This window comes from Lissotriton vulgaris, chromosome 11, assembly GCF_964263255.1.
Source record: "Lissotriton vulgaris chromosome 11, aLisVul1.2, whole genome shotgun sequence".
In the NCBI taxonomy this organism is placed as follows: Eukaryota; Metazoa; Chordata; class Amphibia; order Caudata; family Salamandridae; genus Lissotriton; species Lissotriton vulgaris.
The window spans coordinates 280,099,332-280,125,653 of NC_141699.1; the positions used below are offsets into that span (position 1 = coordinate 280,099,332).

A 26,322-nucleotide genomic window follows, 5' to 3' on the forward strand; every position below is an offset into this window, starting at 1 on the left:
CGAGAAAATGCCAGAGCGCTGAGCAGCACAAAATTTACAGCGCCGTGCTTTGACATTTTCAAAACACATGGATGAGCTGTATTCACAAGAATATGGCACACTCCTATGTTTTCCCTAATGCTGGTGCTAAATTTAGCTTCCTAGTGCCACCATAGTGCAAAGATGCCTGCATTGCAGGATATGATTGTTTATGTGCAGGAAGGTGTTCCTTCCTGCACATAGTCCTTTCCAGCACATAAACAACCACTAATGGCACGCACACATAGAAGTAGCAAATCGTCATTGTTTACTGATTGTTTATGTGCAGGAAGAGACACCATCCTGCACATACACAATCATTAATGGTATTTTGAGATTTCTATGTGTGCTGCAGAATGAAGAACACAGAAAAATAAACAAGCATTTGCAATGCAATAGGTCTCGCATTAGGAAAGTTTGAGCTATTGGTATTGTAAATGATTTTTTTTAATTTATGTGTTGGTTTTGAAAATAGCAAAATTAATAGCTTTGTCATTTACAATGCCAATAGTTTTAACTTTTGCAAATGTGACACCTATAGCATTTGTAATGCAATATGTGTTGTATTTACGTGACTTAGATATATTAATATTACAAATAACAATGGCTTTTAATTTTGTTTAATAATTAATTATTAAATAAAAGTTATTGTAATTTATAATGACAATAGCTTAAACGTTTGTAAATAACTTGTGTGAAGATTATGTTCAGTGTATTTTATTGTGATGAAAATCCAAGAACAGAAGTGAAATATTGACATCTTTTTGTGACATTTGTAATTATGCTTGAAACATTGAGAGAACATATTTGAACCAGTTGTTGTTGAATGTTTGCACAGATTGATGCTGTGGTGGTGCTGAGTGATGTTGTGGTGGCGACGAGTGCTGCTGTGGCGTTCAGTGCTGCTGTGGTAGCGCATAGTGATGTTGTGGTGCCCCTGAGTGATGCTGTGGTGGTGCTGAGTGATGCTGTGGTGATACAATAGATAGAGGGAGGGCGATAGATAGATAGAGTGAGGGCGATCGATAGTTAGATAGACAGATAGAGTGAGGGCGATCGATAGAGTGAGGGCGATAGATGGAGAGATACAGTGAGGGAGATACATAGATAGAGTGAGGGCAATAGATAGATAGAGTGAGGGCAATAGATAGAGTGAGGGCGATAGACTGTGATTCTGGGCAAATCACTTAATCTCCCCGTGCCTAACAAAAATGAATGTGTGTCCTCATGTAACGTTACTGGTGCTATGTAAAGCGCCCTGATACCAGATTCGGTTTGGGTCAAGTTCGCGCTACATAAAACTCTGCCAAAAAAATAAATAGATAGACTGAGGGCGATAGATACATAGAGTGAGGGCGATAGATAGAGTAAGGGCGATAGAGAGAGAGATAGAGGGAGATAGATATATTTGTTTTGGTATGCATGGTGAATTTCGTTTTGTTTAGTATGAGTGATTTTAATGGATATGGGCATAACATATTTAGGTGTATTTTTGTTACTGATTAACCCTGGTATGACTTCCGCTTACTCCCTTATCATTTAGTATAAATGTGATTCAGAACTCGGCAATGCAATTGAGGAACCGGTTCTGCTCTCTGGGAAACCCGGGCTTCACAGGTGTTCTTGAAGTTGTGTACTTTATATGTACCAAAAACATAAAACCTTCAAAGTAGATCAGTAGCTTTGTGTCAGTGTACCTGGAGCTGAAGCTAATTACTTCACACAGAGCCCCGAGACAGTTGTCAGTTATGTGTCCCTGAGCGATCTTAAGAAACGCTCAAAATGTATTTGACTAAGTGGAAAACTGGGGACAACTTCCCCCTTGTGAATGAATATAAGCCTAAAGCCCGGATCACATTGTGTCAGGAAAGCAGGGCATTGCGAAACATAAGTGAAGGCACGCAGAAAATAAAATCAAAAAGCGGCTGCCATTGCTCAAGGGCAACGTTCCGAGAATGGTGTGTGCGGCGGCCGCCATTGCGAATCAAATGAAAGTGAAAGTGCAGACGGCATGCAGAAAGTGTTAAGTGTGTCAGGAAGCATGTGGTGAAAAGCAATCAATGTTTAGGTTGGGGCTCCTGCTCCTAGATTAACAAAAGATGGTGACACAGATAGTGATCAAAGTCCTTCCTGCTGGACTGTTAAACAAATTGCTTGAGGGAATGTTTCCCACAAGGAAACAAATAATGGCAGCTGCCTGCTGTTTCCCCCTCCCGGGACTTAAGCAAACTACTTTGAAAGGCACTATTTTTTTATATATAGTACTTTCATTGTAGTTGTGCGCTTTTGAGCACTCGCCTGACTTTTCATTCCCATGTCACTAGTGCACAAGTATCATTTAATTAAGTAACAGCGCTTAGACACGTTAGGAATGTGGTATGAAGTGTTATATAAAAGACGAGTTATTGATATTATAATTTGAAACTCAGCCTTTGCTCTCACGTTGTAAGGACTCAGCAGTTTTAAATCAGAGCCACATTTCAAATATATTCTTCGCATTTCCTAAAAAAACACAGAATGATCAACGAGGCTATATATAACCCCTGTACAGATCTTGGCGCTCAAAAATTCATTAAACTGTTCAGCATTCCACTGTACAATGTCATACCTTTCGTCTTCACAAACTCCAGAATACCGCAGAGCTTGGGATGTCAGCGCGCTGTAATTACCTAAAAATGTCAATTTATCAACCTTAGAAGGATAAAAGGCAGAGTCGGCGCTCACACGATTCAACCCGTCCACACCAGATGTCAGCAACGAGTGTTGAAGCCACTAAGCAAACTACTTTCAAACACACTATTCTTTTTATATATAGAACTTTCGTTGTAGTTGTGCGCTTTTGAGCACTCTTGTGACTTTTCATTCCTGTGTCACTAGTGCTCACGACCCTGCCGTCTGCAAATTTTCTGAAAGAGTACTTGGTGGGTGAGTGGGCGTTAGGAGTGCCAAAGGGCCCGTGCGGGAGTGAGGTGGGAGGGCACTACGGGCATCGCTAGAGGTGGGAGGGCATGGGTGGAGGTGGGAATGAGGTGGGAGGGCACTGCGGGCATCGCTGGAGGTGGGAGGGAGGTGGGGGCACTGCGGGCTTCGGTGGAGGTGGGAGGAACGTGGGGTGGCACTGCAGGCATCACTAGAGGTGGGAGGGCATGGCTGGAGGTGGGAGGGAGGTCGTGGGCACTCCAGGCTTCGCGGGAGGCACTGTGGACATCGCTAGGGGTGGGAGGGCATGGCTGGAGGTGGGGAGGGCACTGCAGGATTCGCTGGAGGTGGGAGGGAGGTGGGGGGGCACTGTGGGCTTAGCTGGAGGTGGGGGCACTGGGGCTTCACTGGAGGTGAGAGGGAGGTGGGGCACTGGGGCTTCACTAGATGGGGGGGCACTGCGGGGTTCGCTGGAGTTGGAAGGGAGGTGGGGGGACACACACTCTAACATACCAAGTTTTAATTTAACACACTTAATGTGTGCAGGATAAAACATAGCACGCAAGTCAAAATTTTCATATCAGATCACAGGGAAGAGGTGTGTATTAAAAAATATTGAAAGCAATGTTCTATCTTACTATCTATCTAATGTTCTCTTCATGTATCACTAATGTTCCTATTGTGAAGTGCTCTGACACCTTCGGGTAAAGTCAGCACTATATAAAAACACATAAAATAAATTTAAAATAAAAAAATAAGCTTAGTGGGAGCGAATAAACTTTACACAGGGTTAGCTGATCCAGCGTACAAAGGGCCTTACATTTTATAGGCAGCAAGATATAGATGCGAACAGTTTTTCAATTTAGTGAATGCATTCATCCCACTATTGTGACGTCGCAAAGCTGAGCCCTCTTCGCCGCCCTTTAAATGGTCATCAACAAGACAAATAGGCGGAGCAGGGCGGATTAAACAGGATTAAACCTTGGTGCACTCTATTTTTAAAACTAAACACTTCTATTGGGGGGTGAATTGTGTGCTGATTAGATCTTTGCTCTGCACCTAGCACCCACCTGATTCAGTCCCCGGTCCGTCACTGCGATTTTGTGCCGATTGAACGGAGGGACGCGACTCCTCCCCCTGCTGCCTACATAGCTGCATGTAACTTCTGCCGCGCTGGTGAGAGCAGTGTGAGCTGGCGCTGACAGCGTGAGGATCATTTTTATCGAGTGTCTGGCACTAGTGCGGTTGATTGGAAACCGTCCAGCGCAACTTCTTTTCTTTTGTGTAGCGCCTTGGTGCACTCTATTTTTAAAACTAAACACTTCTATTGGGGGGTGAATTGTGTGCTGATTAGATCTTTGCTCTGCACCTAGCACCCACCTGATTCAGTCCCTGGTCCGTCATGGCAATTTTGTGCCGATTGAACGGAGGGACACAACTCCTCCCCCTGCGGCGTCACTTCCTTTACCTTTCTATATTAGGCAATGACCACTCGTCCGCGAAGCGGCGCGCCTGTTCGCGGCCGGCCGGGGACACGGGCCACTACCCCTGGTCGAAATGGGTCTGCAATACACTGGAGTGCGCAGCAACTCCGCGCCCTCTGTCCTCTATTTGCTGAAGCCTGTTTCCACAGCCTCAATGTGGAAGGCTCTAGCAACTGTAAGGAGTGTCAGTATAACTGGCATAGCACACCCACATCTAAGGCTGAGATTACTAGCCTGACATGCGGACTACTTAACACCAGATCTATGCGGAAGCATAATCTTGACATTTATGACCTGCTCATAGATATGAAACTTGACCTCCTATTTCTTACTGAGACATGGCTGGATGCTAACTCAGAACCGGATATAGTCGCTTCTCTCCCTGCTGGCTATACCATGGTAAGACTGGATAGAACTGTGGGCAGAGGTGGTGGGGTAGCCGTAATTTCTAAACAGCCACTCTGCTGTCAACTTGAACCTCTTGCTATCGCTGACAGTGAGACAGGAGCCTTCTCCATTAAGGTTAACGCTAGTAACACACTGAATGGCTTCCTGGTCAATCGCCCCCCTGGCCCTTTTACCAACTTCACTACCAGCCTCACTGAAGGCTTAACAGAAGCTGCTCTACGTAGGGAAAAGTTTATGCTTTTAGGTGACCTAAACATCTATCTGGATGACCAACTTGACAAAGGAGCTACCGACTTTTGTCAGCAACTACTATCCCTCCAATTACACATCAGATCTAATGCCCCTACTCACCATAAGGGCCATTTATTGGACCCTATTTTTGCCAATTGGGAAGACATTAAAGTTGAGGCTCCCGTCCCTATTCCCTGGTCTGACCACCTTTTAGTACCCTTCATTATAAATATTTCTGCTGGCAATACTCAAAAACGCACCAACTCTAAATATATGAGCCGTCAATGGTCTGCATTCTCCAAAGCCAAGTTCCATACTACATTGACTAAAGGCGGCAGACCAGGAGGCGGGGATGCTGACAAGGCGTCAGATAGACTAGGCCGCATTAATAATGCCTTAGATGAAATAGCCCCTCTCTGTCAGAAAAACCTCGGCAGCAGACCCCAGAAATCCGCCCCCTGGTTCAGTGATGAGCTTCGTTTAGCTTAATCGCAATGCAAGCAGTTAGAAAGACAGTGGCGGGTGGCATACCTCGACCAAGCTAAACAGAGGTACTTAGACAAACGCAGAGAATATCATAGCTCCATCAGGCGTGCTAAAACAACTTACTTCTCAGGTAGGATAGGAGAAGCTAAAAACTCGAGCAAGGAGTTGTTTAAAATGTATAAAGAGATCTCTTTCTGCAGCTCATCTGCTGACCCGTCCTCGGTTTCGGAGGAATCTTGTAACCGCATCGCTGCTTTCTTTTCTGACAAAGTGGCTACCATCTATTCCACTTTCTCAGGAGGAAAGAAAAAGGGAATTGAGTTCAGAGAACACACACTGGAGGTTGGGGGGGGGTCAACAGGCTGGACCATTTTTCCACTCCATCCCCCGACGGGCTCCAGCAGATATGCCGCTCCATTAAGTCAGGATCCCCCGTGATCCGGCATCACCTAAACTTCTTGGAGAAAGTATTGAGATCCTGGAACCCTATATTAGGGATGTTCTGGATCTTTCCTTTAGATCCAATACTGTACTTAAAAGTTGGAAGCAGGCGGTAGTCCTCCCTCTTAAAAAAAAAAACAATCTTAGTTGGGACAGGCTAGATAATCTCCGCCCCATTTCACTCCTCCCTTCCCTGGCCAAAGTGGCAGAAAAGGTGGCAAATCTCCAGCTTATGGCATTTGTTGAGCAAGCTAACCTGCTTCATCCTACTCAGTTTGGCTTCCGGTCCCGCCATTCCACGGAATCTGCGTTGCTTATGGCCACTGAGACCATCAGGCAAGGGGTAGATGAGGGTCATACTATGGCCCTCATTCTACTTGACCTAAGCGCAGCGTTTGACACTGTAGCACATTATACTCTGCTACAGTATCTTAACAAAGGTGGAGTCACGGGGTCAGCGCTGAGATGGATTCAATCTTTCCTCACCCACCGGGGCTTTCAGGTCAGACAAGGGGAACACTACTCGTGTATGTTCAATCTTGATCAAGGGGTGCCTCAGGGCTCGGCCCTGAGCCCCACCCTATTTAACCTTTATGCTTCCCCGGTGGCTACCATTGTGGAAAGCTATGGTATCCAACTAGTGTCATATGCCGATGACACACAACTGGTCATCTCACCTCGCTATCGCCGAACACCTCCACTTCCAGATCCACACTGACCCCAAGACCACACTCAGAGGCACCCTCACCTACAGACCCCCAGGACCCCGTACACAATTCAGCGAAGACATCACTGACTTCATCACCCCACACGCCCTCCCCTCAGAAGAATACATTCTACTGGGAGACCTCAATTTCCATCTGGAAAAGAGCAACAACAGGAACACTACCACCCTCCTGGACAATCTCGCCAATCTTGGACTCAAACAACTTGTTAACACCCCCACCCACTACGCAGGACACACACTCGACCCCATCTTCACCTCCAGCAAGCATATCTCCTTCACTCACTCCACAACCCTCCACTGGACGGACCACAGTTGCAACCACTTCATTTACAACAAGACCACGATTCACAACCACCCTCAACCAACCCTGCGAAGAAATTGGAACAAAATCTCAATCGACCAGATCTCCACATCACTTCTTCAAAAACCCCCTGCCTATTCGACGAACCCTAACCAAGCCGCCATCAACCTCACACATTGGTTAACCCAAACCGCCGACAAACTAGCACCCTTGAAAAAACATCAAATCAAGCAAGGAAGCAAGAACACCCCATGGTTTAATGATGACCTCAAGAAATCCAAGAAACTCTGCCGCTCCCTTGAAAAAACTTGGAAAAAAGACCCAAACACTATCACCCAAGCCGCCTTCAAAAACGCCACCTGCAAACATCACCAACTAATCCGGACAGCCAAGAAATCAGCACTCAAAGGCCGACTAGACTACAACGCCCACAACAGCAAGGAACTTTTCAACATCATCAAAGAATTCACCAACCCCACCGCCAGCTCCAACGACATCACCCCCTCCCAAGTCCTCTGCGACTCCCTCGCCTCTTTCTTCCATGACAAAATTGCCGACATTCATAACAGCTTTGACAACCAACCCATAAACCAGTCAACCCCTCTCACCCCTGAACCTGCACCCCCTCCGAACAACCTTCTCAACTGGAACCCAATCACCACAGAAGACACCATTCGCCTAATGAACTCCATCCACTCTGGTTCCCCCACAGACCCTTGCCCCCATCGCATCTTCAACAAAGCAGACTCCATTATCGCACCCCATCTCCGAGACGTCATCACCTGCTCCCTCAAGTCCGGCACATTCCCAGAAAAATGGAAACACGCCGAACTCAGCGCCCTTCTGAAGAAACCCACAGCCGACCCCACCGAACTCAAAAATTACCGCCCCATCTCGCTCCTCCCATTTCCTGCCAAAGTCATTGAGAAAGCCGTTAACAATCAGCTCGCCGCCTTCCTCGAAACCAACAAATCACTCGACTCCTCACAGTCTGGCTTCCGAGCCAAACACAGCACCGAGACCGCCCTCATCGCAGCAACAGATGACATCCGAACACTACTGGACAACGTAGACACAGTCGCCCTCATCCTCCTCGACATCTCCGCAGCCTTCGACACAGTCTGTCATAGTACCCTAATACAACGCCTCAGCAACATTGGAATTCAAGGAAAAGCATTGGACTGGATCATCTCGTTCCTTGCTGGAAGAACTCAGAGAGTCCGCCTCCCCCTTTTAAATCAGAAGTTACCGAAGTCATTTGCGGCGTTCCACAAGGATCTTCTCTCAGCCCTACCCTCTTCAATGTCTACATGAGCCCCCTCGCAACCATCGCACGTCAGCACAACCTCAACATCATCTCCTACGCTGATGACACTCAGCTGATCCTCTCACTCACCAAAGACCCAACCACCGCCAAAACCAACCTTCATGAAGGGATGAAAGAAGTAGCCGAGTGGATGAAGCACAGCCGTCTGAAACTGAACTCGGACAAAACAGAAGTCCTCATCTTAGGTGCATCCCCTTCCGCCTGGGACGACTCTTGGTGGCCAACAGCCCTAGGAAAAGCTCCCATACCAACGGACCACGCACGAAACCTGGGCATCATCCTGGACTCCACTCTTTCAATGACCAGACAAGTCAACGCTGTCTCATCATCAGGCTTCAACATCTTACGCATGCTCAAAAAAACATTTTGCTGGATCCCCACCGAAACAAGGAAAACGGTCAGCCACGCACTGGTTACAAGCCGTCTGGACTACGGAAACACCCTTTACGCCGGCACCACCGCAATACTGCTGAAAAAACTCCAACGCATTCAAAACGCCTCAGCCAGACTCATACTAGACATCCCCCGCACAGAACACATCTCCGGTCACCTGAAAGACCTTCACTGGCTCCCCGTCAACAAAAGGATTACGTTCTGTCTCCTCACCCACGCACACAAAGCCCTCTACGAACTTGGACCTGACTGCCTCAACACGCGCCTTTCCTTCTACACTCCCACCCGCCAACTGCGCTCGTCCAACCAAGCCCTCGCCGCTGTTCCGCGCATCCACAAAGCCACCATGGGAGGAAGATCCTTCTCCTACTTAGCGGCCAAAACCTGAAATTCCCTTCCCATCCACCTCTGCCTTACCCAAAACCACCTAGCCTTCAGAAAACAGCTTAAAACCTGGATATTTGATAAGTAAACCCCCCACCCTCCTCAAGCGCCTTGAGGACCCTCTGGGTATGTAGTGCGCTATATAAATTTCTTGACTTGACTTGACTGTCATGGGCACCTGATGTCGCGGCAGTCAGCTTCAGTGCTTGCATGCAGGAGCTTGCATCCTGGATATCTGACAACTGCCTGAAGCTGAATGGGTCCAAAACTGAAGTGCTCGTGGTAGGGGGTGGTCCGGATGTGTGGTCCTCGGCATGGTGGCCTGCATGCTTGGGCTCCACTCCAGTGCTGTGCCAACAGGCGAAAAATCTTGGGGTAATGTTTGACTCCGTCCTGTCATTTGCTCCCCAGATAGATCGTGTAGTTGGGATGTGCTTCGGTATACTCAAGAGTCTACGAAAGATCCTGGACCTACTTCCTGTGGGTGCCAGACAGACAGACTCTGGTGCATGCCTTGGTTACATCAAGACTGGATTTCTCCAACCTCCTCTATCTGGGAATAACAGCTAAAAGCCTCAATCGTCTCCAGGTACTTCAAAATGCCACAGCCCGGCTGGTGCTAAGGCTCCCAAGAAGAACGGCCTCTAGAGTCGCTTTGAAATCCCTCCATTGGCTTCCAGTCAAGGAGAGGATTATTTTTAAAGCACTATGCATGTGTCATCGTATCATCGAGGGCAAGGCGCCCTACCCCCTACAATGCCTCATCACTCCCTATAGACCAGGACGTAGGCTTAGATCCTATGGCACCGGGTTATTAGCAGTCCCCAAAATTCATAAAGCCCAAATGGGAGGCAGATCCTTCAGGCTACTCGCAGCCAAGTGCAGGAATATGCTTCCGATGGAGCTGCGTCTCGAACCTTCTGAGGCAAAGTTCCGCAGAGCTCTCAAAACACATCTTTTCCGCTCAGTACTGATGTAATCTCCCTGTTCTGGCCACTTCATTCTCTCTCTCAGCACGGGGACACGCCGGTGCGCGTAAGCCAGGCGCTTTATAAAATTCCAAAAATAGAAATAAACGCAGAATCTGCGCTAACACTGCTGTGTTTAGCCGGGACGGCGCGGGCGACATGGGTTAGACTGCGAGGTAAACAACAATGAGAAACTGCACAACAAGGGCTGATATGAGAGGATGGGACAGGGGAGAGAGGAGGTTGAGGGAAAGGGCGGGAGTCCAGTGTGTGCTGTGAACAATGCGAACACGCGCACCGCTGACTGAGAGGGACGGCACAGAGGGGTCAAGAAAGATGGGGAGAAGATGTACCAATGAAGAGGCGCGAGGCCTGTTGTGCGATAAACATCGTGTAACTGCACGTACAAGTGTGAGGAGAGGCACAGGATTGCTGGTAACAACGAATAGGGAGCTAAATGCATCAAGAGATGAGAGGGGAGATACGTCAGGCCAGACTAGAAAACGAAGGGGAGGAACAGTGCCAGGCCAGAGAAATACAAGGCCGAATCGGGAAAAGAAAGCGCCGCAGTGAGGTACTTAGTAACACAAGCTCTTGGCATTGCTGTGGGGAGGGGGAGGGGGGGGGGGGGGGGAAGGAGAAATGCGAGACACGGCCTGGCGGCAGTGAAAAGTGTGAAGCGGGGGAGCGGATCCCTTTGAAGTAAAGCTCTCGGAGGCAGGCGGCTCGGGGAGCAAATGGTAAGCGCGTGCACGAGCACATGCACTCGTCGAAATCCGCCTGGTGGTTTCAGAGCTTGGTTTGCCCTCTATACTCTCGTCCTATTATTGCTTGCGCGATTAATAGGACGAGACCTAAAAACGAGGAGAAAAAAGTATTACTCCTCTTTTCCCCATTCAAACGCCTGCTCTTGCATGGCATTCGTTTTTGGCGCTCCCTCAGTTTTACACCTCCTTGTAAATCTGGGGCAGTGTCAAAAGCAATGAGTGTTGGGGTGGAACACCCACAGTAGCACCCATTACACACCCCTTTCATGCTAAGTGATGGTTGTAAAGGGACTTTATTTAGAAGGCTGCGTTAAGCCACACAAAGTGACTTAACGCCTCTTTGTGAATATTGAGAAGGGCATATCACCACCAGAACGTTGCTAAAAGTGATGTTCTGGTGATGATATCCCCAGTAAATATGCCCGCTAGGTTTCAAAACTGGTTTATGTGCTGAAGATTGCATGTTGCTGCCAAGGCTCTCAACACTGCAACATACTCCTCAATTGATTCACTCTCAAATTGCACTCTAGAATAAAACGTGTTACACACCATTACAACATTCACATTTTTACCAACAGCAAAATCCCATCTATTTCAGCATACAGGAAAACATCCAAAACCAACACTACTCTCTAATGGAGGCATGTTTTGACATTCTTTCAAATAAGCATCTCCAAAGAAATGTGTTAACAGAGCTAATTTACTTGTAGCTGAACTATTTCTCAATTGAGAAATTCCACCACAGCTATAAACACCTCAGACAAATCCTCCCAATCAATGGCCATTACACCTGCATGTTGCAAAATGAGGTCATTATGTAAAATAAACATTGACAAAGCCAATAGGTTGTGCCTATGTAAGAGCTATTGGCTTTGCTCATATATTTTAGCAATGTTGTATACCAGAATGGCTAATGTTCAACATCATGGCTAAAAGTTAGTGGGGTAAAGGAGAGTAGCGTGGAATGTTATGGCGTGGCATACAGCAGAGTAGAGTGGTGTGGTGTGGTGTGGTGTGTTGTGGAGAGGAGTGGAGTGGAGTGCTCTGGCATAGCGTACAGTGTTGAGATGGAAATAAAGTGGAAGGACGTTGAGTGGCATAGATTGGAGTACAGTGTCTGAGTTGAGTAGAGGGTCATAGAGTGGAATGGCATATAGTGTCATGGAGTAGTGTAGAGCAGAGTAACCTAGAGAGTGTTGAGAAGAGTGGCATAGATCGAAGTAGATTGTCAGAGTGGAGTGGCATGAAGTACTGTGTTCTCGAATAGAGTAAAGTGTTATGCAGAGGCATAGATGGCATTGCATAGAGTTGAGTAGAGCCATAGAATGCTGCAGAGTCTCAGTGGAACACAGTTTAATGGAGTAGAGCATCATAGAGTGGAGTGCCATTGAGTGGCCTAGAGTGAAATGATGTAAAGTACAGTGGTGCAGAGTAAATTGGCATAGAGTGAATTTGTTTTGAGTAAAGTGTATTGCCATAGAGTGCAGTGATGTAGAGTAGCATAGAGTAGAGTGGGTCAGAGTAGATTGCAGTGGTGTAGAGTGCAATGGCGCAGGGTGGTGTAGAGTGATGTGGCATACAGTGCAGTGGCATGTGGTGCAGGGTAAAGGGCAGAGGTGTAGAGTGGCGTAAAGTGGAGTGGCTTAGAGTGGAGTGGTGTAGAGTTCAATGGTGCTGAGTAGAGTTCAGTGGCAGAGTGCAGTCATGCAGAATTGAGTGCCAGAGTGCAGGGTCGTAGACTGGTGCAAAGTAGAGTGGCTCAGAGAACAGTGACAGAGTACAGTTGTGCAGAGTAGAACAGAGTGAAGTGATGTAGCGTGCAGTGGCATATAGTAGAATGTTGTATAGTGTCATAAGTGCAGTGGTGCAATGTAGTTGGCGTAGGTGCGGTGGTATAGGATGCATTGGTTTTTAGTAAAGTGGTCTAGAGTGCAGTGGCATAGCCTACACAGCAGAGGCGCATAGTGGCGCACCATATATTGCAGTGGCATAGAGTGCTAAAGAGTGAACGGCATACAATAGATTGTCTCAGAGTGGTTCAGGGTAGAGCGCAGTGGCATAGAGTAGAGTGGCACAGCATTGATTGCACTTTCGTAGAAAGAAGTGAGTTAGAGTGTGCATTGTGCAGTGGCATAGAGTAGATTGTTTCAGAGTGGAGTGGTGTGGAGCGGTGTAGACTAGTGGTGTAGAGTGCATTGGTTTAGTGCTCAGTGGCATAGCATAGACTGCAGAGGTGTACAGTGACGGAGTGTATAGTGCAATGACATAGAATAGATGGCTTCAGAGTGGAGTGGAGCAGGGTAGAGTGTAGTGGTGCAGGATAGAACCCAGTGGCATGGAGTAGGGCGGTGTAGAGTAGAGTGGCGCAGAGTTGATTACATTGGCATAGAGTGGAGTGGGTTAGAGTGACGTATTGTGCTGCAGCATAGAGTGCAGTGGCGTAGAGTAGATGGTTGGAGTGGAGTGGTATAGAGTAGAGGCGTATAGTGCATTGGTTTTGAGTAAAGTGGTTTAGTGTTCACTGGCATAGCTTAAACTGCAGAGGTGTAGAGTGACGCAGTGTATAGTGCTGTGGCATAGAACAGATTGTTACAGAGTTGAGTGATACACTGTAGAGTATAGTGCTTCAGGGTACAGCACAGTGGCATAGAGCAGTGTGGCACAGCGTTGATTGTAGTGCAGAGATGATGCAGCGTGGAGTAGAGTGGCATATTGTGCAGTGGCATAGAGTAGATTGTTTCAGAGTAGAGTGAAGTGAAGTGAAGTGGCGTGGAGTGGTGCAGTGTAGAGTGCATTGGTGCAGAGTACAGTGTTGTGGAGTGGTACAGAGTGCAGTGGTTCATAGTAGAGTGGGGTCGATCGCACTGGCATAGAGTGATGCAGATTAGATTATAGAGGCGTAAAGTGAAGTGGCGTAGAGTGCAGTGTCATAGATTAGAGTGCATTGGTGTAGAGTGGTGCAGAGTGGACTACAGTGGCATAGAGTAAAATGGCACAGAGTAGAGTGGCATAGAGTGCAGTGCTGCAAAGTCATGTGTCGTAGAGTGCATTGGTGTAGAGTGCTGTGTTGTAGAGTGGTACAGATTAAAGTGATAGTGCAATGGTGTGGCATAGAGAGCAATGCCATAGAGTGACATATAGTGATAGGCAGGGCAGAGTACAGTGACGTAGAGTGTTTTGGTTTTGAGTAAAGTGGTCCACAGAGCATTGGTGTAGACTAGAGTGCAGTAGCATAGGGTGTAGAATAGAGTGGCATAGACTGCAGTGGCGTAGAGTAGATTATTTCAGAGTAGAGTGACGTTACGAAGAGTGCAGTGTGTATTGTGCAGTAGATTAGATTAGAGTGGTTTGGTAGAGTACAGTGGCGCAGAGTGGAGCGATGCCAAGTAGAGATCAGTGGCTGCGAGAGCAGTGTTGCAGAGTAGAGTGAAGTGGTGCAAGGTAGATTGCAGTGGCATAGAGTGGAGTGATGCAGAGTAGAATGGCATAGAGTGCATTGACAGAGTAGAGCGGTGCTGTGGCATAGAGTAGTGTAGCATATAGTGCAGTGGCATAGTGGTGCACAGAGCAGTGACGTAGAGTAGAGTGGGGCAAACAGAATCGTGTGGCGGAGTGCAGTGATGTAGATTGCAATGGTGTACAGTGATGTAGCGTGCAGCAGCATTGAGTAATGTTGTAAAGTATAGCAGCATAAAGTGCAGTGGTGCAAGGTAGTTCACATAGGTTTTGAGTAAAGCGGTGTAGGGTGAACTTTACTACCTGGTGCCAAGATGTCTTTGAGAGAGGCCAGGTGTAGATAGAGCAGTTGGTCCGCTGCGATGAGAGTCATAAGGGAACAAGCGATGAAGGGGGAGTAACACAGGGTAGCCTCTTGATCGGAGGAGACACTCCATATGGTACAAGATGATAAAGGATGTGCCCAGGAAAGCTGGGCACAGCGTCCGGTGTGCGTTGGTGCAAAGTTAAAAAAGAACCCGGGAAGTACGATGTGAAGGGCCACAAAATAATAGAGCAGACAGGGAAGTACTAACATTTTGGAGATTGCGTCCCGGCCTAGCGGGTATATAGGGAGCAAGCACCAGAAGGATAGTGATCGACTGATGGATCCGATCGGCTTGTCCAGATTGCCCTCCTTGAGATCAAGCTCAGAATGGCATATCTTTATGCCTAAATACTTAAAGGGCAAACAAAGCAAAACCAAAGGGGATGATGGACAGAGTGTTGACATTGCAAGCACTCGCCCCCAGTCAACTGATCTGGGTTTAATCCATCATCATGACTAATCATCTGATGACGGCTGATTAGCCAGACACTGGTCCCAGGATGCTTGTTTCCGGTCCAGGGAAGACATGGCTTGGCAGTTCGGGCTACACTGTTCCCATGAGGTACAGGGTCATACTGATTTGCATATGGCCATGTCTGAACTGGGGTGGCGGAGTGAGCTAAAGAATGATGATGGATTAAACCCAGATCAGTTGACTGGGGGTGAGTGCTTGCAATTTTCAACACTCCATCCATCATCCCCTTTGGTTATGCTTTGTTCGGCCTAAGTTGGCAGGGTATGCCCAGACATGGGTCCCTTGCTCACTTTGCCACTGGATTCAAGCTAGCCTGGCTGATAATGGCTGATTAGCCAGAAACCGGTCCCAGGATGCTTGTTTCCGGTCCAGGGAAGACATAGCTTGGCAGTTCGGGCAGGACTGTTCCCATGAGGGACAAGGTCATACTGATTTGCATATGTCCATGTCAGAACTGGGGTGGCTGAGTGAGCTAAAGAATGATGATGGATTAAACCCAGATCAGTTGACTGGGGGTGAGTGTTTGATTGATTCAGATGCTCCGTCCATTAATAACACTCCGTCCATCATCCCCTGTGGTTTTGCTTTTTAAAAATATTTAAAGGGGTCATACTACCATTGCAATCGGGAATCCGAGTGTGCTAAGTGGTCATCTAGCAGCACATAGACCAGAGGGAACACACAAGATTTAGGCCACTTAACCCGGAGGCCAGAGATCGTGCCAAAGGCATCCAAAATTTGCATCAGATCCGATAGAGCTGATCCCACAAGGCATTATCAGCATATAGCAATATTATGTAGTGTATGTTTCGCTTGCGTATGCCCCACTCATCCGCCCGCTGGTGGAGCTGACAAGCCAGTGGTTCCATGGCGAGGGAAAAGAAGAGGTGGGGGGACAGGGGGCAACCCTGTCTTGTACCTCTGCAAATAGGGAACTTGTCGGAGATCACTTGGCCCATTTTAACCCATGCTTCAGGATCAGCATAGAGCGTGCGCACCCAGCTGAGAAACATCGGACCGAACCCCATGTTGGTGAGGGTTGAGAACAAGTAATCCCAGCCAAGGGTGTTGAAGGCTGTCTCTATGGGTAGTGACAACGCCACCTGGTCCGGAGCGTCTCCCGGTCTACCGCGAAGGCGGCACAAAAGGCAGCACACGTTCAGGAAAGTACTATGGCTGGGGCTGAACCCAGATTGGTCTGGGTGGACCAGCGACTGCACAAGGGGAAAACGACTATTAGCCAGGACTTTGCCAAAAATGTTGCAGTCTTAGTTGAGCAAGGATAAGGGCCAATAGGAGCGGACATACAGGGGGTCCCTACCGGGTTTGGCTAAGACTACTATAAGGGCTTCGCAGATCATGTCTGGCATGCGGCTACGGTACCTGGCTTCATTAAAAACATCAAGATGACGATGGGTAGTCTGATTGGGGAAGGTGGCATAATATTTGATGGGCAGGCCTTCAGTGCCCGGGCAGGGTTTTACCGGGGGCAATCTGGGATACAGTGGAATGTATTTCCTCCAGCTGCAAGGGTGTGCCCAGCTCAGCTCGCTGCAAGGCATTCAAGCGTGTCCGATGTAGGGTGGCAAAAAAGTCCTGTGTAGTATGAATCGACACTCCGGGTGGAGCAGAGTAGAGCTTGCGGTAATAGTCCCTGAAGGCTTCATTAATATCCAGTTGTGTGGTCAGCAGCACTCCATCAGCCAAGTATATCGCGCCTATGGGGGTATGCTGCTGTTTATCAAGTACCAGCCATGGCAGCAGTTTCCCCGTGCGGTTCCCTTCGGCGTGCTGCAGGGCCAAGCGCCATTTATAATCATTTTTGCTCAGGGTGCATTCCACCTTCAAGTGCTGCTTGCGCAGCCGTTGAAGTTATTCAGTGGTGGTTGCTTGAGTGGCCACCCAGACTTGCAAGGAGGGGAGGTCACGTTCAATGATCAGAAGGTCCTCCGATAACCGTCTACGCACCTCCCAGGAAGGCGACAAGCAATACCCACGTACTACCACCTTGTTAACATCCCACACAACAGCTCGGGAGGACGCAGTGCCTGTATTAAGAGTAAAATAATTTTCTATGCATTGGACAAATTCTGCCCGAAAGGGTGGATCGGACAATGCCTCCACTTTTAAGTGCCCCCATCGTACAGTGGGGATTACTGGGGAATGAGCAGAGGGAGTGCGCTCCAGGTATTTCACTGCGGTGAACTGAGCGCCAAGGCAGGGTGCGCAAAATAGGAAATCAATTCTAGTGTGAATATCATATATGGGGAAATAAAAGTATGGGAGAATAAAAGTATGGATGTGTGAGCCACCAGGCATCTTCAATGCGCATGTGGGTTACCCATTGGCAGAAGCGTTGAGCAATGTGATGGGATAGTGATGCTCAGAGAAAGGGCATAGAGCGATCTAGCGCCACATTAATAACACAATTAAAATCCCCACCCCAAAAAGCGGGGGAGAACGGATCACTAAAAAGTGGCAGGGTAAGAGTGTCAAGAAATTCACACTGGAGAGTATTGGGAGCGTACACCGCCAGTGCTAAGGGGGCACCATCCAGCTGACCCTCCAGCATCACATATATGCCCCCAGCATCTGTCTACTGCAAAGACACAACATATGTGCATCCAGCACAATCCATATGAGAACCCCACGAGCATAGGAGGAGGCCACGGTACCATGTACCTGGCCTCACCAATTAGTGTGCAGTGTGTTTCTTGGAGCATTGCTATGTGGACATGACGTCTTTTGAGATAGGCACATATCTGATAGTGCTTAATCAGCGTAGCCATACCTCACACATTCCAAGACATGATATGATATTGGGGAACCTGTGTGTTGATCTGTATGTTAGCCATTCGAGTCATGCCTTACAACGAGGGGGAATTGCGCACAATCCACCCACCAGCCCCACAACCCACTCAGTAGTGATCCTGCATTGTTGGGCAGGTCTGTGGCGTGTCAGCAAGTAGCAAATATCATCCTGGACATTATCAGAGCAGGATCTTCAAGTGGATCCCCACCACAACTAGAAAGACGGTCACCCAGGCCCTCGTCAGCAGTAGACTGGACTACGACAACGCACTCTACGCAGGAGCCCCGGCCAAACTCCTTAAACGGCTCCAATGCATCCAGAACGACTCCGCACACCTGATCCTCGACATCCCGTGCCGCAGCCACATCACACCCCACCTGAGAGACCTGCACTGGCTCCCCATCAACAAGAGGATAACCTTCAAGCTCCTCACCCATGCACACAAGGCACTCAATGACACCGGACAAGCGTACCTCAACAGCCGACTCAGCCTCTACACCCCATCCCGCCAGCTCCACTCTGGAGACCGCGCCCTCGCCACTGTCCCCTGCATCCGAAGAGTGACCGCCGGTGGCAGATCATTCTCGCACCTCGCAGCCAAGACGTGGAACACCCTTCCCATCCGCCTACGGTAGACCAAAGACCTCCTAACCTTCAGGAGACTCCTCAAGACCTGGCTCTTCGAACAGTAGCAGCGTTCCCCGCCCAATGCCTTGAGACCCTCACGGGTATGTAGTGTGCTTTACAAATGCTTTGATTGATTGATTGATTTTAGGCTGTGTTATAATTTGAGAGTTTTGGGTGTGTAATTCCAATCCCTAGGATCCAAAAGGCCTCACCAAGTGTTTGCCTACCCAAATCTGCAGCGCCCCAGTATTGCAAGATATAGCCTTAAATAATATCACATAATAATGCCACCAACAACACTATATTCCTGAGCAACTTTTATTAAAAAGTGAAATTGCGTCACCTTCATTTAAAAGTGGAGCTACTGATTCATTTGACCTGCCAAGGATGGCACACTACATATATTAAGAAACCCCTTTACTGTGTGCCACGCGCGAGGCAAAGTACAAAAATAAAATTGCTATCCAAGAAAAGTGAAAATGAACATTGCAGTGCTGATGGTAAAAGTAAAATGACTAGTGGATAAGTCGGTAAATTGTAAACCATAAGTTCTATCCTGAGCCCAACTTCTCAGGGCCGAATCACATTTCTCCAAATGACTCACTTATCTTCATTTGCTAAAGGTTGGAGTGCTTAAAACGTTGCTAAACAACAGTATTGGCAAAGAACTCCAGGCCCACTGTGAGTAGGTGACGGGAGTGATGCTCACTGGCCCACAATTACTCTCAGAGCATGTCAAAAGTATTTTGTTCAGTAGTGGCTGAGAACTGCAGAAGACTGTGCTTACAGCTCCAGGAAGCCGGGATTTCCAGAATGCGCTACTAGCAACAAGTACTCACCTAATTGACAGTGCTGTGGGTGGTAGAGACAAATCTCTGGTTTTCAAGATCAGCTCTCAAAGGACAGTGCTCGGGCAATCATTGGGTACATAGCTCTTACCATTATGTCTTAAAGTAGCATCTGTGATAGCTGCACTTGATGTGCAATGTCCAGTCATCAGCCATCCAGTGGATCAATCTGGAAAGATTAAAAATGTTTTGAAAAGCAAATGGTCCAGCAGAACTCCAGACATCCCTCTATTTCAACACCGCATTTAAGTTCGTCAGTCATTGTTTTGCTCCAGGAATCTTTGCACTACAAAAAAATTTAAGTTGACTGAAGTTCAAAGAAGTGCTGTAGCGACAGCTTCCACAGATGATGGAGATGACTATTTTTGAAGGCTACTTTGCATTCTCGGAGTCAGATCAAGAATCGTCCCCCGAAACTGAGCTTTTAAATTCAATTTACAAAAAAAATCAGTAGGATTGAAGTAGTCTTAAGGACTAAAATAGAAACAGTGATGTTGAGAAAGAGGTTAGTTAGTAACCTTAATCTTATCCGAAGTTTGATGTATTTAGACTCAAAATTAACTGATGCTAAATCGGATTATCCAGGCTTGATGGCAAATTCAGAATCATAGTCTTAGAGAGAAACATTGGAAACAAATTAAGTGCTGATGCATGAGACATCTGTTGGTGCTGGGTCCAAACCATCCCCACTATGGTGGCCCGCATCCTAGAAGTGAGATCATTCATGTCGAAATGTTATGTTAGAAAACCAACCGCTGTCGATTCAATACTTACAGCCTCTGAGCTGACAATCATTTCTTCAGTACCAGCCAACTAAACTGACTAAGTGATCAGTATACAGTGGGTTTCTGTACATTTTTTAAGGATTGGTACAGGCCACAGGTTTCTCATGGAAATTTCTTAGAGACTATTGTCCCAATCTGTGCTTGGCAGGATAAAGGTATACCACTTGTGCCATCAACTCTTCTACATGATTATACTACTGTATTCTGTTTTAATACAAAGAGTTGCTTAGGAATGTGAAGAAAAACATCTGTAGCAACCAGCACAAACATTTCCTAATTGAGATACTAGAACCAGGAGCCACTTTCTTCCTTTGTGAACATAGCAAAAATATCCTCGCATGACACCAGCCCATTCCAGAAATGTAATATGGGGTTGTCCATCAAGACCCTGAATATTCCAAAAGGCATCTAGTTGTAGACCCTTTGGTTAATAAACTGTCGGCAACTGGTGTCATAATCAAAGTTTTGTTCCAATCGCCCCCTTCGGGAGAAAGTGACTAAACAGACAGATGCAGGAATGTCAAACCTGTCATACTGATTCCACATCAGTTATGTTGGTCTTTTTGAGGTACTAGTCAGTTGGAAAATAGTCCAATGTTCATTAAAACCATTTCAACCTCTCATAAAGCTGTCCTATCTCCGCAACAGAGACTAATCTTAAAAACTAACAGGAACTATTATCTATTTTTTTGCCGCTAGGTCTACCATACTTCTGTGCATGTCAATAAGAAATTAAGAAATTGCCTTTCTTTCCCAACTTGTGCTGTGGGAAAAGCACCCCCATCAAACCCCAGATGGCTCATGTCACCCTCCAATTTCACACAGGGATCATGTGAGAACGACATTATCCAAAATCTATGAAAAGACAAATAAGTACATAAAATAAAGTACCATTACCCCCATCCTTATGTCTAGGGAGTAATGGGCTCAAATGATGCGGTTAAAAAAATATTTGTACAGCAAATCATAGCAGCACTCCTACAAATATAAAATCCATAATTTAAAACATCCCTTTTACCCTTCAGCATAGTCCCATGACCTTAGTGATGTAGGAGGCGGGTTGACTGACAGCAGTTCACTGTGTGCTGACAGGCTACATCGCCACATCACTTCCTCTCAGAGCAGGTTACATGTGTATACGGGTTCTGCTGCGGACAGAGGCTCATTTGGCAGGATGGATACAGTAAGGACTTCCTTGCCTCAAATGCCATTCTTGGGGTTCCATCCCATCAGAACCCGAGGTCATATTCTAGGTGCATCGGCCACTGCCTCATGCGGCGTCTCCTCGCTTCACTTGAAGTACACCTGTCAGGCTGGTTCCATTAGCCTGGTGCTGGCATTCATGTGGAGTGTCTGTGTAGACCTGCATAAGCCTGGTTCATAAAACATCGAACTTTATAACTCGAAACTCTGTCAAAAGTGCCACCATGAGAAAGGCCAGGTAGAAGAGGATGAGACCCATGCCGTAGGTCCTGTTCAGATGAAAACACAGCAAGGGGACGACAATCAAAGAGATCACCAGACTGATGCCCAAGGCTCCCGCCAGGATCCACGTCAGCCCATCATGGTAGAGCTGTGGAGAAAAAAAAAAAGCACACCGTGAGATCACAGCTCTCCCCCCTACCTGCCCCATCTATCAATCCAAGGCAGACAGTGAGAGAGAAATGTGCCTGATTTCATTAAAAATCATCTTTTTTTGGTGGACTATACTTTCTTAAACGCCACCCTCCCACGCCTTTTTAAAAAAAAAATCAGCTCATGTTGGCCGTTGAAGTATCAGCCATAGTAATGTCACAAAATCAGACTCCTGTGAGATAAGGCTGACAGCTCGAACTACAGCCACCTCTCTTTAAAAAGCAGAGATGTAGCATGTAATGTAATGTAATGGTACTTGTATAGCGCACAAATCACCATGAGGCATCTTGGCGCTTGTACGAATACCGCTGAGGAACCCTTCCTGGCCTTTCCCTGTGAAGTGCCCACTCCTGTGCACCCCCAAGGTGAAGCAAGGCATCCTAGCATTGTTGGGGCCGTTGTGGAGATTAAGCACGTTATTGCCCAGAGTTACAGAGTGGGACCCATGATTAGAATAGGCACAGAGGCGAGAATGATCAGGTCCGGGGAAATTGAGCCCAAGAGCCGCCGAGGCGGGAATTAAACCCTGGTCCTGGGCCAGACCTCTGCATCAGGGTCTGCCGCTCTAACCATTGAGCCACACTTCTCCACACTGTACTTTTTTTCAAAAAATGATTATTTGTACAACGGTAGAAACCCATGGGATTTAATCCTCATTCAGTCAGGCATTTAATCTTGAGGGTTTTAAATTAATAAACTAATCTTTTCAATCAAAAAGTGTAAGCATAACTGAAAACCTTTATTTTTCAGCTCAAAAAAGGATTCACATGGATTCATATGACTAGGAGAGAACCCCTAAAACATTCAGTCTTTGCTAGGCACTAGAACTAGGGCTAATAAACTATCAAGGAAAGCAACTAAAAACTGTCCTGTTCCAGCTTCACCTCACACAATATGCATGCAAACTGCCTAGTGTGTCCGCACCCTACTTTCCTATTGTCCTACTTGATTCATACTGGTGATTTCTTAATTTGCAATTGTAGTCCTCTGGTTATTCCTAAAGCGCATTTTACACCTTCTTAGGTGTAGCTGCGCTAGAAAAAAATTATAAATAAATAAGTAAAATTACAGGAGGACAAAGCTGGGTATCCGGTCTCCACCTGCACAGCAGGGATTACAGAACTGTACCAGGAGTGGTCATGATTCTCATTGTCCTTCAGGGGATGAGATGAGCAAAGCATGAGGGTTTAGAGCCTGGAAGGATCTCCAGAGAGCTTGTCTCCGCCATGTTGTAAGATTTGTAAGCGTGATCCCACTGCTCCCATCTAAGGGCTCGAAGGACCTTCATTGATTCAAATGTGTCTGCCCCAGACTTCAAAATGTTTCATTGACCACAATTCGACTAAAGTTCCTGGGAATTCTGAAGCTTAGAAGAATTCGGAGCAGGGTCGATACTTCAACGATTGATTTGACCCAATACCTCACATCCTCAGACTTGAGCAAACCATGCTCAGTAGAAAAAAAGACTGAACAATAATTAAAGGGGGCTCCATTTTGTGTTCTTTATCCAGTTAACTTTTCCCCGATGTAAAGAGCACTCGGCTAGCTGCCACGTCTATTTTCTATTTGGGTCACTAAGTTTTAATATTATTTTCCTGATCTAAACTTAGTTTGGATCTTGAAATTATTCATATGAATGTCCAGTTCTGTAAATTGTGACACACGCCATGTACTCTTTCCCCTACAACACAGGTAGCCTTGCTGCTTTAGTCATGTTAGCAAAGTTTTCATTTTTAAGAATAGACAATGACACTAGCACAGTAAGATGGGCTCCATAGAGAAGGACATCAGACTCACCCATAGAGTCTGAACCATAGAAGGAAGTAAGAACTCAACTACCCCTCATTAGAACTGTAAAGTGAGGTGCTCTGCTAACTGAACCAGTCTCCCAAATACTCATTATCAAAATCATTTTCTTAACATTTGTTTCATTGACTTTAATAATCGCTGTTACTCAAAGGCTGTGGAGATAAAATAATCAGTATGAATGCATCGGGAGAAAAAATTATTGAATTGTTTAAGATTTAAGGCTAAGAGACCAATGATAAGAGAAGAAAGGCAATCCTAAGCAGATCGATTTTAGGTTTTGATTTAAGTATATGGTCAGGGAATTACAGATGCCAAGAATGCCAAGCTTTTGAAGCCACCATCACGAAGGAGTAAAAACCTAAAAGAACCACGGGGAGAAGGAAGCAGGTCAGAAGTGCAAGGGATGATGATCTAAGATTGCAATTGGCTTGGTAGGGATGGAGAAGCTCAAACTAACAGCAGCGAGTGAAAACGTAGACACTTAAACAGAATGTGTACACAGTGAAACTAAAACAATGATTAGATGTAAATCCATCAAAGGTGGTACAGACACTGAAAAACAGGAGATGCGTAGGTAGTGCAAAATACTCTGGAAATATATGACATGATGTTGTGGTTAATCAACATAATAATAATAATAATACAGATGCTTATAAAGCGCGAACAGCTACCTCAGGTGAGGTGTCCCGGCGCTAGCGAGTCCTACAGCCAAGAGCGAGTAGTCCGGGGAAGATCAAGATTACTGCATAAAGAGCCAAGTTTTTAGGAGCTTCCATAGAAAACATAGAAAAAGCAAATGTATTTCAAGAACTACAGAAAGACTATAGAAGAAACCTAGCGAAAGAAAAGGGTAGCAGGAGTGACTCTCATTTTGTAGAAATGGAGCAAATAAGTTTGAGTAATCTGCTCTTGAAAAGACAATGATAAGTTCAAATAAAACTTCGATTGTAAGCAGAAGTTAAAATAGAACTTCGATTGTAGGAAGAGATTGTAGTAACACTAACATAGGCAGAAATCAGAGTAGATGCTGGGTGAGAAAAAGAGGGAGATGTCTAAAAGGGATAGAATTTCCATAGTTCAGGAACTGAGGTGAAGGAAATGGTTGACCACTCATGACTCAATGGCAGTCAAGCAAGCAGAGATATGTCTAAATATATAATGATTAAAAGTAGGGAGTGCAAATTAAATGTGGGTGTCTTATGAATATATACTTACTTGAAAACCAAAGGAGGAAATTATGGAGAAGGAGTTCATTTTGTACACAATGGTTCAGCACAGATCTCACCAAACTCATTTGTTGGCGTAGTAGAAATAGAGTAGAAATGCATTAAAGTAAAAATAAAATGACTGACCTTACTCCATGAATAAGAAGAAGACCCAGTGAAAGCAAAGCCAGAGATATCAGAAGAAGAGAGAGGGAGATACAGGTGGACTAAGAGCATTGACAGCTGCAGCAAGATCCAAAAGAATTAGAAAAGATGAGAAGAGAAGAGAGAAATTTCCATCACAGGTTATAAGAACTATAGAAATAAGGAGGTCTCATCTGCCTGCATTATCAGGGCCATAGAAAGTAGTGAGTTATAGCCAGAAAAACATCAGTAGTATAGAGTGGAATAGGATTTGACCAACTAATGCACTCTGCTCCACAGAATGGAATGAAGTCTGACCTGCCCACATAGTCAGAGCCATAGATAGGAACAATCTACTACCTACCATCACAAAGGTCTTCTCGCTGGACATCTGCAATAAACATCCAAGGCCCACACCAACCAGTACATCTAGAGCAAGATCAGGAAGATAACAAGATTGTACAATAAAAGTAATTGCAACAAAACTACCTCCTGGAAACACAGCTGTGCTGTTAGCTTTGTTTAATGTATTGCCCTTATGGGGAAAGTATCACCAATGGGTCTCTGTCCAAACTTCATCCAAAGATACAACTCCATATGACATTCTCCCAATCTGGACTAAGCTGGGTACGGGTCAAGGGCAGAGAGCACCTCGAGGTCCTGTTCCCCCAACTGTAGAGTTATAGTGGGTTTTCCATGTATTGCCTTTCCACCCCACCTCCTATTTATACATGTTTGTTGCAGAAGCACCCTCTACATGGGTTCCATGCAGAATCAACGAACCCCACCACAATGTATTCCACAGCCCACTTACAAGAAAGACCAGGGGTCCTTCCATGCTGCATCTCACAGAAGCTCTGCTGGAGAGAGAACAATCAGGGTGCCTCGCGTTGTGGAGTGTAAAGGCTGTCCCTTCTTGCAAACTGACAAGAACCACTCATCCCCCGCACCTTCATAACAACCCAAAAAGGGTTTTGGCCAGGTTTCAGTCAATATGGCCTATCCATCACAGTATAAATAAGACCGTCCCCTTAGTGCACTCCACAGGGGTAACACTCATGCAAACCAAACCGGGCCAGATCCATGAATCACCCTTCCAGGGCTTCCTGCTTTTACAGACAGCACCTCACAGCTCCCATGGCACATTAAAGAATGGCAGGCAAGGACCACCCTTATGGTCCATTCAGAGACCACAGATACAAACTGTTTAAGTCTCATCCTACGGGTACTTCAGATAGGATACCCCCACCTAGGACTTGTATACCCTCTACCATGTGGCACTTCCCTGGGGTTGTCCCTTATACA

General features: G+C 46.4%; 1 protein-coding gene across 1 annotated transcript in view; it reads right to left on the reverse strand.

Moving 5' to 3' along the window:
- Window positions 1-18,895: 18,895 nt before the first annotated feature.
- The window catches only part of SLC8B1 (solute carrier family 8 member B1), a 210,775-nt gene continuing 203,348 nt past the window's right edge, over window positions 18,896-26,322 (reverse strand). The window contains exons 15-16 of the mRNA XM_086943252.1: window positions 25,382-25,446; window positions 18,896-21,797 (exon numbers count right to left, since the gene is read on the reverse strand). Coding sequence (XP_086799378.1) covers window positions 21,603-21,797; window positions 25,382-25,446 — 260 coding nt within the window. The 3' untranslated portion in view covers window positions 18,896-21,602. The remainder of the gene's footprint in view (window positions 21,798-25,381; window positions 25,447-26,322) is intronic.